General features: G+C 35.7%; 1 protein-coding gene across 5 annotated transcripts in view; it reads left to right on the top strand.

Moving 5' to 3' along the window:
* Positions 1–14,005, top strand: part of plppr5b (phospholipid phosphatase related 5b) — a 56,520-nt gene that overhangs the window by 23,556 nt on the left and 18,959 nt on the right. For all 5 annotated transcript variants that reach the window (XM_058766110.1, XM_058766111.1, XM_058766107.1 and 2 more), the window contains 2 exons: positions 4,070–4,202; positions 11,890–12,140. In XM_058766110.1, coding sequence (XP_058622093.1) covers positions 4,070–4,202; positions 11,890–12,140 — 384 coding nt within the window. The remainder of the gene's footprint in view (positions 1–4,069; positions 4,203–11,889; positions 12,141–14,005) is intronic.

Genomic DNA, 14,005 nt, shown 5'->3' with positions numbered 1-14,005 from the left:
GCAAATAATGTGTGCGAGTCTCTGTCGGTACTGACCACAAAGTCCCTTTAAGCAAGTCAACTCGCTTTGCAGCCATCTTGGTAATGAAGATGTATTGTTTTGACTAATGACACTCTGTTGTAGAATTTTATAAATCGTAGAGAAAGGTCATTTTGGTGTCCACGTAAAATTACATTTTACACATTCTAATGTAGGGAAAAACAAAATGTATTGAACTTTTATTGTTTTGATTCTTGAAAAACCCCTCTGTCTTTGACCCATGGACATACATTTTACCAGATTGTTTCACATTTAGTTTGAAACATTTTTCAGGACCACACAAGAAACATTTTTCAGGACCACACAAGAAAAAAACATGCTTTGGTAAACCATAATTATGAAATACTAAGTCAGAATTATAATATAATTATCATAGAACTATTACTTGTTGAAATATTGACTTTTTATTTCATACAATTTTTAATCTCATAATTTTGACTGATGACAGATGACATTTAAAATTTTTCTGTCATAATGTAGATTTTTCTATCTTAATTATGACTTTTTGTCTCATAGTTATGACTTACTAAAGCGTGATTTTGTTTTTTTTTGTGATAGAAATGAGTTTCCATTTGAAGGTGATAAATTCTTGTAAGTACTGGTTAGTATCGATTAGTAATTTCCTCTTTCTAGGACGAAATCACAAGAAATTGTTCTTAATCCCCAATTTTCAACGTACGCCTTCGCTGAGATTTAGTTTTGTTTAAATCTCTCAAGTTTATGTCTCAGTGGTCTTGATATATTTATAATCTTCTGTCAGTTGTCTTTTTACATCCCACTAATGATACCAAATTCAGTGGCTAAAGGGTTTCTGCATAAAATTGGTGATTTTAAAAATGTAATGAGGAACATCAAGAGGTTTTGACTCTGTGGAGTTTAGTTTCACAGCATTAGTATATTCTCCTTATTCAGTACATCCATATAAAAGACCTCCTAGATTTCTCTCAGTTTTATGAAACCGACTGAAAAGACTTTCTGTCCACAGAAAATGGGCCACGAGGAGAATGAAATAGCTGTTCATTAACACAGTCCAAACAAAAATCACTCCATTGTCAACAGCGATCATCTGGGCCCTACAAACCAGCGAGAAACCAACAGATGTTCATGTCTGGCTGAGTGATCAGGAATTCATGCTTGAATTGGTGTGTGTTTATGGAGTTTTAGCCCATTAGGTTGGAAATGGTTGAGTTTACTGGCCCACTGTTGGGCGTTACACATCATGATTGTGCTGTCATTTATTGGAGAGACGTTATGCAGAAACATGAGAATAAGTTACTATAAAACTGTTATTTAACGGTTTTAAACCAAGTTTGTGTAAAAATAAGAAGCCAGGAAATTAGTTCAGCTGCATCCTTTGGATGTTTCTTCCTTTTCTTGAGATCTACGTGCAGCACTTGAGGTTGGCAAGCTTGTGTGAAAACACAACATAAGAGTATGGTGTAATGTTGAGGTATTCCTGCTCAGGTGGAGGACTGTAACCTCGTGCTTAGAGCTTAACCCTGAAGATTTAACCTCATTATTCTGATGCAGATTCGTATGCACTTGAAACCATCTGTACTATAATCATTTTTTAACTGTTTGGTGTGGAAGAACCCATTTCAGAATATTAACAGGTTTTAATCAGTTGAATAAAGTTTTAATGTACATGTGACAGGGCCATTGACAATTTAATCTAGTGCTTAACCGCTGACAGTATAAACACTCTGTTTAAAGCTCATTTAGTTAACCTACTTTTAGACCTCCTGTTGTTATTCAGGCAGTCATACTGTTTTAGTTGCTATGAAAGAATCCTGTCCAGCATTTCCTTACAACAAGCTCAACCAATGATGTGAGTTTGGGACGGAGCTATCGGTTTGCTTGACCAATGGGAGATGGGGAACATATTTTGGGAAACCTGTTTTTTTTCAGTTCTCTTTGGTGACAGTAGTTATACAACAATGGCATGCATCACCTTTAATATCAGCATGATATTAATCTCATTATTCAGTGCAAGAAAAATGTGTTTTCATAATCTAACATTATCGAATAAATTAATCTATCGAATAAATTGCATTCCTTTTTAGCAGACATCACCAAGCTCTCTTATTTTTCAGCCTCTATGTACCTGTCATACAGAGAGCATTTTTCACAATCCAATAAATTCCTAATGGATACAATCAAGTCATTTTTTCCCTGTTGAATATCCTTTTTCATTTGGAAATTAAGGTTGTTGTTTTTTTTCCCCCCTGTGAGGTTGTTGCAGTAAATATATAGAAAAATGCAAGTATACATATTTATATTGTCCATATGTACCATGGTAAAGTCTCTTTAAATTCTCTTAAATTAGTTTTTGTCAACAAATATAGGCTATGATATAATATGTGATTAATCAACACCTTGTCTAAGTAATTTGATTGACAGCCCTGGTTTAAATCTATTTCCTGATGGATATAGAGATCAAACAGACGCAATGATGTGATTCTCAAATGGCTATGTTGTTTTTTTTCTTTTTTCAATTTTTCCTGTCTTTTCTGATCATTTTCTTTTCTGCTGGATGCTCATAACCTAGATTCTGCAGTATGTATGTGTGTAAAGCCTTGAGCGCTTGTGCTACTGTTTTGAAGTAAGGAGGGGGCAAAGAGGCCACCAAACTCTTACGCTTCTCTACCCAGATTTTTATGTGGAGATTTATGCAGTTTGAGAATGTGAGATTAAGTCGCTCGGTTTTTGGAAGCAGAAGATCCTTCTTGCATCTATAAGCCCCAAAAGCAAACCCTTGAGGAGCTGGACAAGCTCTTAAATCACTCTGACAGATCAGGAAGAGCCTCAAGATCCTCATGTGTGTTCGTATCCTGGTCTCGTTACCTCAGTCAAACCCGGATCTCTGCACTCATGAACAGAGGAAGAGAAAGAAATGTCTCATTAGTTTTATTGCTGATAGTTTACTTTAAATGCCTAAAATCTTTATGGAACCTAAAATCCATTTTTAATGATGACATGAATTTGCCCAATTTACTTGATTCAATGAAGTGATGATTTAATCTTAGATGAAGTATCTGTTACTATATGTGATGTTATTCCGAATGTGACAGGATATTAAACAACCATTGGGAATTGAATGGATTATGAAGGGGAGGGGCTAAAATGAGAGGGCTTGATTACATCAGTGGAGAAGGAAGGTCGTTTCACAGGCAGAGCAGGTTATTACATTTTGATGAAAAATTACAAAAACACTTTTTTAAGCACTTTTTCTTTGTCACAATAAGACCAGAACAATAGAAGTAAAATAAAAATTTAGATTTTGTTGATTTTAATAAATGTTACTGTTTTCATAGTTTTTCATTCAAATATATATATATTAATTCTGTTTCTGAAATAATTTTTTCTTTTAATGCAGTAACAAGGGTTACATAGGCAAATAAAGTTAATCAATGATATCAATCTATCTGACCAAATTATTAAGTCTTATTGATAAAGTATACAGTGTGAAAAGGCCTGTAGTCAAAGCGAGGCTTCTGTCTAGAACAATATTGCAACACTTCATCTACTTAATGGATGCAAATAAGGGAGAACGAACTGTAATTTGGATTTATGGGATAGAAACAGTGCCCATTCTCATAATGAGCATCAGCACAATAAAACACAACACATTTATTATGACAGTCATTTGCAGAGGCAAGACCGGTAGGCTTTAACAATGCAACCAGAGACTTGTCAATATTTTGCTTCTATTTCAGGCTTTTTTGTTATTTTTAAAAATTTTTCATTTAGTCTTGAAATGACTAGATGAAGAGTCACACACACACACACACACACACACACACACACCCCCACTGAAAACTGAAAATTGTGTTCTATACTGGGTTATATACCAGATAAAATAAAAAATGTTTTGATTATGGGCTATTGTACTTGGGCTGTTAAGAAACCATCTAGTAATACCATATTGGACTAATAAGCACCACTCACATTTTCCTCAGAAAATGTAAAAATGTATTAGTTAATTTTATTTCAGACGTTTGACATTTTCTGATGTTCCGCTCTGTTTCAGATCACCGTGACAGAAACGGTGTTGTTCTTGATACAATACACATCGAAAGATCTTGACAGTCGAGAGAAGACCATCGTGACTGGGGACTGCTGTTACCTCAACCCATTAGTGCGGAGGACTTTCCGTTTCCTTGGTATGTCATGGCTTTTCCAGTTCATTTTATGGATCTTTTTATGGAATCTTGTGCTTTCAGCCCTGGCATTCAATTTACAGTTAAACTGTGAGAATTACTTGGAAGTGTTTTGTTCCTCTCAAAAGAAAGAGAGGTTGCCCCAACACACGGTAAGTGCACTAGTGTCAAAAACCCCTGTATTTTAGGTTGTAACCAGTGAAGGAAGGCATTTGAAACGCTTTATTTTATATTAGGGACTGTTCACCCAAATAAAAGTTGCCCTCATTTACTTATGACTTTCTTCTGTACAACACAAATGGAGAAAGTTCTCTAAGAGATTTTTTCTATGGAGAAAAACATCTCTAAAAGAAAGTTCTTAATAGGATAAAACAGCACCTTAAAATAACTCTATATTTCTAGTTTTCTGAAGCCACACAGTAACATTGTGCGAGGAACAGACTGAAATATAATTTGTTATTCATAATAATAATGAAAAAGGATGACTTAAATGTACTCAATTGGCGTCAGAATGTTTGCAATAAGATGAATGGACTATAATTTTGAAGCTTTTCTTGTACTTTTTTACCCTTTTTTGTTACTTTACTGTGAGTTTCTTTTATGAAAAAAGAAGAATGCATTTTCTTTTTTTCTTGTTAACTTTTTATTAAATTTTCTTCTGGGAACAGTAAAAAAACAAAAAGCAACTGTGCAAATTTAGAACCCACCCCAACCCACAATAAAATATTTAGATTTTAGAAAAGATGACACAACATTAAAAGCTGAATGCCATAAATCCACAGTTTCCACATGAGATCCATGTATACGAGAAGTTGAGAATTCCATCGAAATGTCCAACAAATACACAGTCCAGGTTCGTCTGTCCATTGTGTGAGGAGGATTCCAACAGTTGACTAACAATTTTGTTTTTGCTGCTGTGAGAGACTTTGTTGGACGGACAAAGTGAAGTCCCAAAAGTCATTCATGAAAAAATGGCGCGGAGTCAAACATATCTCAGTACCCAAAAAATATAACAGGTCCTGTGAGAGCTGAGACCAAAAAGGTGAGAGAGAGGGGCACTCCCAAAAAAACAATGCGAAAATGTGCCTAAAGATCCTTGCGAACAGAGATTACACTTAGGAGGAGATGACGGATTCATATTCAGAGATAAAATAAAAGCTTAAGGACCAGATCTATCTAGCATTTGCAACATTACAGAATTCGTATCTGCACCAAATACAGTTTCAAAATCCGAAAATAGGTTGACAAAACAGAGAAAAAGTAGGGTCAGGATTACAAGGGGCATAAACTGAAAGAAATACAATATTCCTATTCTCCACTATTGTTTTTATACATGTTATTCTACCGTCTGTATCACAACCTTTATCTAAAATAGTAATATTTTAACTAAGTCTTCTGCACCAATATTAGGACACCCTTGGTTTTAGTATCCGAAGATGAGTGAGATATCATTTCATAAAACTTATTACACCTGCGTATATCCTCCTCTTTCAAATGGGATTCTTGAACTAACACTATATCACTCTTTCTTCTTCGCAAAAAATCCAGAAAACCTGTATGTTTGTGAGGGCCATTTAGGCCATTAATATTACAACTCAGAATATTAAGGTCAGTCGTAGGTATCAAACAAAATTACTGCATAATAAGACAAAATACAAGTTTGAAAATAAAACCAGTTGAGTCTACCATTAAACACCCCCACCCTTCCCGTCACTATTAAAAAAAAAAAAACATAAATGCATTCCCATGAATTATGGTAGATCAAACCAAGAGCAAACCTTGATCTGCCAGAACCCCTTAATATGAAACGTGACGTCAAAAAAACACCAACATTGGCCCCATAGTCACATATTGACTAGGTAGTATCTCTATTTAAAAAAAGAGAGAGAGAGAGAGAGAGAGAGAAGGAATACAACTAAAACATAAATAAAATAACATCATAATCAGTAAGCAATACTGTATGCACAATGAAAGCTTCTAGTAACTATGAATTAAGAAGTGAACATTAAAGTGAATAGTGAAAAACAGTCACCTAACCACTCTCCGATTAGACCGCAAATGTCCAGCTGAAGCTCACTGAGAGTTGGTGGATAAATGGGATCTGAGAAAAACTCGTGCTGCTTCTGGGGAGTATAGCATTTTAGGTTCACCTTGATTGAGAATGACCTTCAGTGTTGCAGGATAAAGAAGAAAATTCTGGATGCCAGCTTCTTTCATTTTACTTCCTAACTGGCACAAATACACTTCTTCTTTTTGCAGTGACCGGAGAAAAATCTGGAAAGAATGACAGCGTTGCTTCGTCGGATGTTTTCACCGGGGCAAAATGAGCTCCATGTCCGTTTACCGCAACAGTTTAAAGATGAAAACCTGTGGTTTAGTGCGATCTGAGGAGAGCCTTGTGTACGTGATGTGCTCGCTCCACTTCAATCTCTTTGCCAGAGACGGGAGCCACGTCGGTAGCTATCTTTTCAAAAAAAAAAATAGGGTCGTCCTTTTCAGAACCTTCAGGCAATCCAACCAGACGCAGATTGCTGCGCCTATTGCGATCCTGTAAGTCCACAACCTGTTGCTCGAGCGCGGCTACTCTCCTATCGTGATCTGCGACAACTTTTTTTTGTTCTCTCATCTCCCCTATAAGAAGATCCAGTTTAGAGCATAGCGACTGAACAACTGAACAACATGTGAGAAGCGAACTCGTTCCGCATCGCCGTCAATTCAGTTCTTAGAATGTCCTCAAAGTGTGTAACAGTGTTCGCCATTTTGTCCACCATATCACTCGTGATCGGTGGCTTGGATTTCTTATTAATCGGAGAAGCCGACGGAGACAACTCCTACTGTTTCCGATTGTATGTCATCAGGGAAAGTATTATTAATGAATAAAACTTCAAATAAAATGAAAAAAATCAGCAAAAAATGGCCAAAGGTACGGAGCTCTACTCAAGTGTGACTAGGTTCATGAGCACGTCACGTGACTCTTTGATGGCTGGCCAAGAATGCATTTTCTAAATATCTACTTTTGTGTCCCACAAAAGAAATAAAGTAATGCAGGTTTGAAAATACACAAGAGTAAGTAAATGATGACATGATTTTCATGTGAAGTGTTCCTTTAAGGTTTAGTCCAAATGGAGTTTGTTGCACACAAAATGTGGTTTCTAGGAACTAGTGATGCATCAATTTCAGCACTGGAAAATATTCCAATGGAGCAAATCAAATAAAATACAAAAATAAAATAAATATATATATTTGGTTTCAGACTTGATGGTTTTGGATTGCCAATGGCTATTTAATTACCCAAATATTCTTTTCTTTTTGGTTTTCAGGTAAATGGGATCCTTAATTTCGATTGCATTGTTTTGGTAAAAAATTCATTCTGGTGCTTCAATATTGGGAACATAGGCCTGTACTTCTGTATGATCTGCATGTGTTTTTTGCTGTGAAACCTCACATGCTCTACAACATCATGATGGTAAAGCCTCTCCAGCCACGTCACATACACTTAATGCAGTTTAACAAATTAAGACCAGACTTAATCTGTGCTGTCTGTCTCTCTTCCTTACTCTTTCGTTCTCAGTTTAATTTTTTTCCCCTTTTCACTCAAATTCTCCCTCTAATGCTTTAGTGTTTTTGTGAGATAAAGAAGCAGCAACGTCATGGATTATTAGCCTGATCCTTAGAGAAAATCCACTTCCATCTCCTATTAATTTCTGCATTAAATGGTTCCCATTCACCCACAGACGCTTTCATTTTCCAGCAGAATGTACAGTACTTTAGTCATAGTTTCACAGTTTGCTGCGCCTAGTCATCCAAGCTGCGGGATTGTTGGACATCTGACGGCATTAGCGGTCTTAAAGACAAATCAGATAAGCAGAATTGTTCCTAAGCCTCCTACAGGGTACTGAGAAGATCACCTTTACTTTACTGACAGCATCTGTCACTGTTCAGCAGCAGTCAATGTGGCCTAGAGGAAATCGGATCTATCTGAGATCATCTTCTTTTTTTTTTCAGCATTTGGCTCCTTGAAAGCATCGTCATGATTGTTTAGGCTGTTACATTTTTATCTTTAAAGAGATATAGCAAGTTATATCAAGCTCTTTTTCCAAAGGTACAGTTAATCCAAAAAAAGTGTGTCTGATCACTTGCTCTCATGTCATTCCAAACCTGTTTGACTTCTGTGGACAAAAAAAAGAAATGTAGAAACAAATTTAAGTCATTATTCCCTGAAAATCCATTGCAATTCTCAAATCACATTTACTTTTGACGTCAATAACACCAAATGGCATTCACTGGTAACTTAGGAAAGTCATAGAGGTTTGAAACATTAGTGTGAGTAAATGATAAAACAATTAAGCAATAAGATTCAAGAGGTTATGTAGAAAATATGAACACTACTGTTCAAAAGTGTAGGGTCAGTAAGAATTTATAATACATTTATACTTTTATTGAGCAATTAAACACATTAAATTGATCCAAAGTTTTTTTTTTTTTTTTTTACTTTACTTTCATCAGAGGTTACTAAAAAAATCGATAACGGTTTCCACAAAAAGATTAAGTAGCGCAATTTTTGATAATAATAAGAAATGTTTCCTGAGCAGCAAATCTGCATATTAGAATGATTTCTGAAGGATCATGTGACACTGAAGATGGGAGCAATGGCGGCTGAAAATTCATAAATTACATTTAAAAATATACTAAAATAGAAAGCAGGTATTATAATATTTCACAATATTACTGTTTTTACTGTATTTTCAATCAAATAAATGTAGCTTGAAATACACTACTATGTGCATGTAAATATATTCACATTATAGCACAGGCTGGAGTTCCTTATTGCTTCTACAAATGTTAAAGGACAAATCATCCATTTATATCTTTTATATTTTAAAATAAATTAATCCTTTATGGGTTCTGGTTATAATTATCTGTTTTACAGATGTATTCCTTGCAAACCTTAATCAAACATAAAAGCATCTAGAAGAATAAAATAAAATATTTTGAAGAATGATGTTTCTTCCTGTTTTGTTTGAGGGTTGATGATGCTTCTCAACTGAAAAGCATCAAATGAGACCAGTTGCTTCATGACCTGGAGTCACTGGCTTGTGTTATTTGCATAATGACTCACGCTGCGATGTTCTTTGGGAGAGATTAAATTTAGAAAATGGCTGTGGGTCATGGTGAACTCGGTTAGCTCAGGCAGGCTTTTTCAGTAATATTTCCCCATGTCTCTGCCTGAGAAGAACTCTTGGTTCACGGCAACTCTTGATATAAAAAATGATTGTGAATGAAAACAGAAAACACTTCAAAGCAGTGTATGTTTGTGCCAGTATCATTAAATAGCTCCTGTTCCTCCTTCAAGTTATATCAATGAAATGCTAAATCTGATGTTTTCTGGAACAATTTTGAACTCAAGCTAGAAGTATCATTATGAAGGTAATGGAGTAAAAGAAGTCTTTTTATAAAACAGACATTATTGGGTAAAATCTTTTCTTTTCTTTTCAGGCCATTTAATTAGGAGTCATGTTTTGTAAAAATTATTTTCCAGCCTAAAGCAAAAACTAAATTGTTTTGTATCTATCCATGTCACAAAACCGTAATGATATATGATATACATCTCGAATCAGTATTTTATGTCTACGTATTTATTTAATGTATAATGCACAGTCAGCTGATCATTTTCGCCCATTCATGCAATACATTTAATGTGTATAATTATAATGACTCTTGATGTTAGTGAATCCAAAACATACAGTGCAACCAGGGTTGTCTGATTCACTAACAAATGATTCCTTTGTGATTTATAATTATAATGAACTTTTCAAAAAGACTCATGGACAGGAGTCTGAATTAGTTGAATCTTTCTGAATTAACTCACTGAATCAGAGTGGATATGAATGAATGCTAGTTAATAACTGAACAAATTTATATAGATTCACAGACAACAATATGTTTCTTTGGTGTCCACCAAAGGAGAGGAAGTGTGAATAAGCCATATTTAGCTTCAGTTCGCTTGCAGACAGAATGCAGTTGGGGGACTGTCAGTGTCAAAGTTATTATGTAGCCAATGTGACAGAAACCAGAATTGATGTGACGCCAGCCTGTGACATTATAAGATGGCCTTTTTATGCCAACCTCAACATGCATTCTCAAGTCTCTTAGTAAAACAAGACCATATTTTCCCTCCAAACCATCTGCCAAACTTATTTTGCTATGTGTCACGTAAAAACTCTGCAAGGCGTTCCTCTGAGTGACTGTATTTACGGAGGGAAACATGCTAAACGGGGCTTTGTTAATGTTGTCTGAATACGTCTGCCAACAGTTATGAAAATGACTTATTGTTGATACAAGTCTTTCAATGGCTATAATAATAGCCTTGTCAAGCCTGTCATTCTGTTGAGCTGAAAAGATGTTCCAAACAAAAAGAACATGACATTTAGGAGTGAAGGAGAAAAACGGAGCTCTTTAAGAAACAATGGTGACTTCCTGTTCCTCGGCCAATATCTACCACTGTAAAACTCCTCAGAACAGACGGGTATATTATGAAGGGAGAAGACTAATTTGTGATTTGTCCATCATGATTTGGGGTTCCTCGAGCTCAGTAGTTCTTGTTTTGCTTCAGGATCGTCAACTGGTGAGCCAACAAAACTGTTGCCCAATGTTCAGTGAAGTCTAGCTCATTTTCTTTGGCCTTGCATAGTTTTGTTCAGATTTTTGATGATTAGGTCCTCAGTGTTGGACTAGGTAAAAATATAAATCACAATGTTAAATTGAACAATCTCCATATTGATTCTTAAAATCCAAAGAACAACCAGTGTTTCCTGGATCCAAAACAAATTAAATATAATGGAAATGTATCCCCAAAAAAAAAAAAAAAATATATATATATAATATGTGTGTGTATATATTATAATATGCACTACAATTCAAATGTTTGGGGTAAAAAAGATATTAAATAAAAGAAAAGTAATACTTTATTTCCACATGGATGCGTTATATTGATCAAAAGTGACAGTAAAGACATTTTATTACAGTTCAACAGTGATAAAGATCCATTGTTATGTATTGGTTCTTATATACTGTTTGATGTAGTGGTACATATACTATATAACATTGGATGAATTTGAATCAAATATAATTGAAATCGGAATGTAATTGAGAGCTTGAGAATGACATGCACATCCAATGTTTGAGCTCTTTTAATTGAGGTATTATGGTTTGGTTTACAGAGCAGCGATGAGAAAGAGTCCGTTCAATTATGAGGTTTGGTTATTATCTCATCAACTCAGAACATTAGCTCCTTTAATGCGTCCTCACAGCTCAGCGGCGAGATGTGTGCCACTGTGGAGATCACCTAGTCTTAGTCGTATCCATCCCCTTAATGTGCTTAAGTAGGAAATTTTGGTTCTGGTACGTGCTGTGCTAACCAAGACCAAATAAACAGGCCAAGCACGACCGCTGAATAATTGGACCAATTTTCCAGGTCATGTTTGTCAAATACATATTTTAAGCCCCATCTTGATGGATTCTCTTTAAGGGATTACATACTTTTAATGTCAAATGAAGGCAGGGAATTTTAATATCAAATATAAGTTTAATAGTCATATTGGTTTTTTTTTGTGACTACTGGTATAGCTATTGAAAAAAACGCTTTTGTTTTTGTAGTAATTGGTATCTGTATCTGTTTACTTCTCCATAGGTGTATACATGTTTGGCCTTTTCACCACAGACATCTTCGTGAATGCTGGTCAGGTGGTAACGGGGAACCTGGCCCCTCATTTCCTGACAGTGTGTAAACCCAACTACACAGCTCTGGGTTGCCAGCAAGCTCTTCGCTACATCAGCCATCAGGAAGCCTGCACCGGCAACGAGGACGACATCCTACGAGCCCGCAAAACCTTCCCTTCCAAAGAGGCGGCGCTCAGCGTGTACGCTGCTGTCTATATGGCTGTGAGTATCTCATAAATCCAACCCGGCCTCATTGGAAAAATGTGCCTGTGGTGACGTTGTTGCAAAATATTGTGTTATTTTTCGCATGTTTCACTACACTTTCAAAGTGAAAAGTCCAGTGAGATGAACATGGATCTGGCAACGTTGAACATGAATCAGATGAACATGAATCTGGCAACATTTTATAACGTTGGTTATTAAATTAAATGTCTGGTGAGTAGCTCTTAAAGGTTAATGCTCTATCGGTTTTGAAAATAATGTACCACCTACACTTAAAGTAACTGATAGTGTTAACAAAAGCAAACGCAAGATAAAAACTCATTTGCTAAAGCAGCCCTGCTATTTTTGAGCTCTTTTATTGTGACTCGTGTTTCACATGATTTGTAGTGTAGTGCTGTACTGCCGGGTGAGTCAACAAGCAAGTTTACAACATCAGAAAAGCCATTCCTATGGAGTTGGTTATGTGATGCAAACATCAAAATGTATTAGTTAACAAATCATGTAGTATGGTAAAAGTGTTTTGAGGTCAACATAGTATTGTGCAAGGAACTGTGCAAAAATAAGTCTGTACTAATTGATGGTCTACTCGTGTAATTATAAATTGGGTGAAAAGGAATAAAAGATGTTGGTGTTTTACTGCCACTAGAAACAGCAGTTAATTGAAGGAATAGGTAAGTTTTTGGAGTTTTGCGAAAATGTTGGTACATTTTGCAACGAATCCGTGTTGCATAAATCCATAATAGTTACTCCTTCTTTATCCAGTGCGGGGCAGTGAAAAATGACCAATCACAATTCAGTATGCAATTGTGATGGCATCATCTCGGTTGATTACTGTGCATCTGTAATATAGCAAGAATTCTTGATATTGTTCAGAGGTTCAATGCTTATTTTGACCAGAAGAATCACCAAATTAGCACAATCATGAAATGTATTCATTTTTATAAGAATTTTTCTAAAGAAATTATGCAAATGCATTGTTAAAAGCTCTGGCATGGCAGAAGGAGTCTAAATTTTATTTACCTTATTTAGTTTGGATATTTATTGCAGTGATGGTTTAATTATTGTGCCGTGCTTTAGCTGGTAGTCTGTTTTCATGGTAAAACCTTCTTGGAAAAGTTGTCTTTAAATGTGTCCCTTTTTAAAACACCAAGGTTTTTTTTTCCTTTATTTAGTCATGATATTTTTAGCCATGATGGATTAATTAACATGCTGCGCTTTAGCTGTTAGACTGTTTCCACGGTAAAACTTACTTCTCTTTAAATGCATCCTTTTTTTAAAGCACTGCTATACACATTCAGGTGGATGTCTTTAGCTGCTGCATTGTGTCTTGTTGTTTCTTGAGGTTCCACTCATAAGTGTTTTAAGATGCCATGAGCTTTATAAGAACTTTATACTATTATTTTTGTTTATAACATGTAACATGGACTCTGTAATGTCATCTACGTGTCCTTGGAAAGTCATTAGCTTTAAAGTTCTTCAAGAAGGATTTTGAAAGCACGTCCTCTGCTGCTCTTCACACTTACCGCCTTAATGAATGTGATGTAGAGTGACAACCGTCAGTCTACTTTTGACTTTGAGCTGATGTTTAAATACAGCAGGCATATGAAGGTGATTTCTGCTCGTCTTATAGCGGGCACCACTTGGTTTGAATTTTTAATGGCCTGTGCAGATCATTGATATGTATATCTCTGCGTCTTATAGTGATCATCATGAAGCATGCTTATCTTGAGTGCATCCAGGAGAGATGGCACAACGCAGGGCTGCGTTTGAAATGCAGATGCAAATTCGCAGGAGCTTCATTTGGATTCTGTCCATAGCCTGATCGAGCACAGATATGACACAAAGCACTATAGCGTGAACACAGT

The sequence above is a fragment of the Onychostoma macrolepis genome, chromosome 24, assembly GCF_012432095.1.
Source record: "Onychostoma macrolepis isolate SWU-2019 chromosome 24, ASM1243209v1, whole genome shotgun sequence".
Taxonomy (NCBI): Eukaryota; Metazoa; Chordata; class Actinopteri; order Cypriniformes; family Cyprinidae; genus Onychostoma; species Onychostoma macrolepis.
The sequence above is the reverse complement of the archived record's forward strand: the minus strand, read 5'-3'. Positions and strand labels throughout refer to the sequence as shown.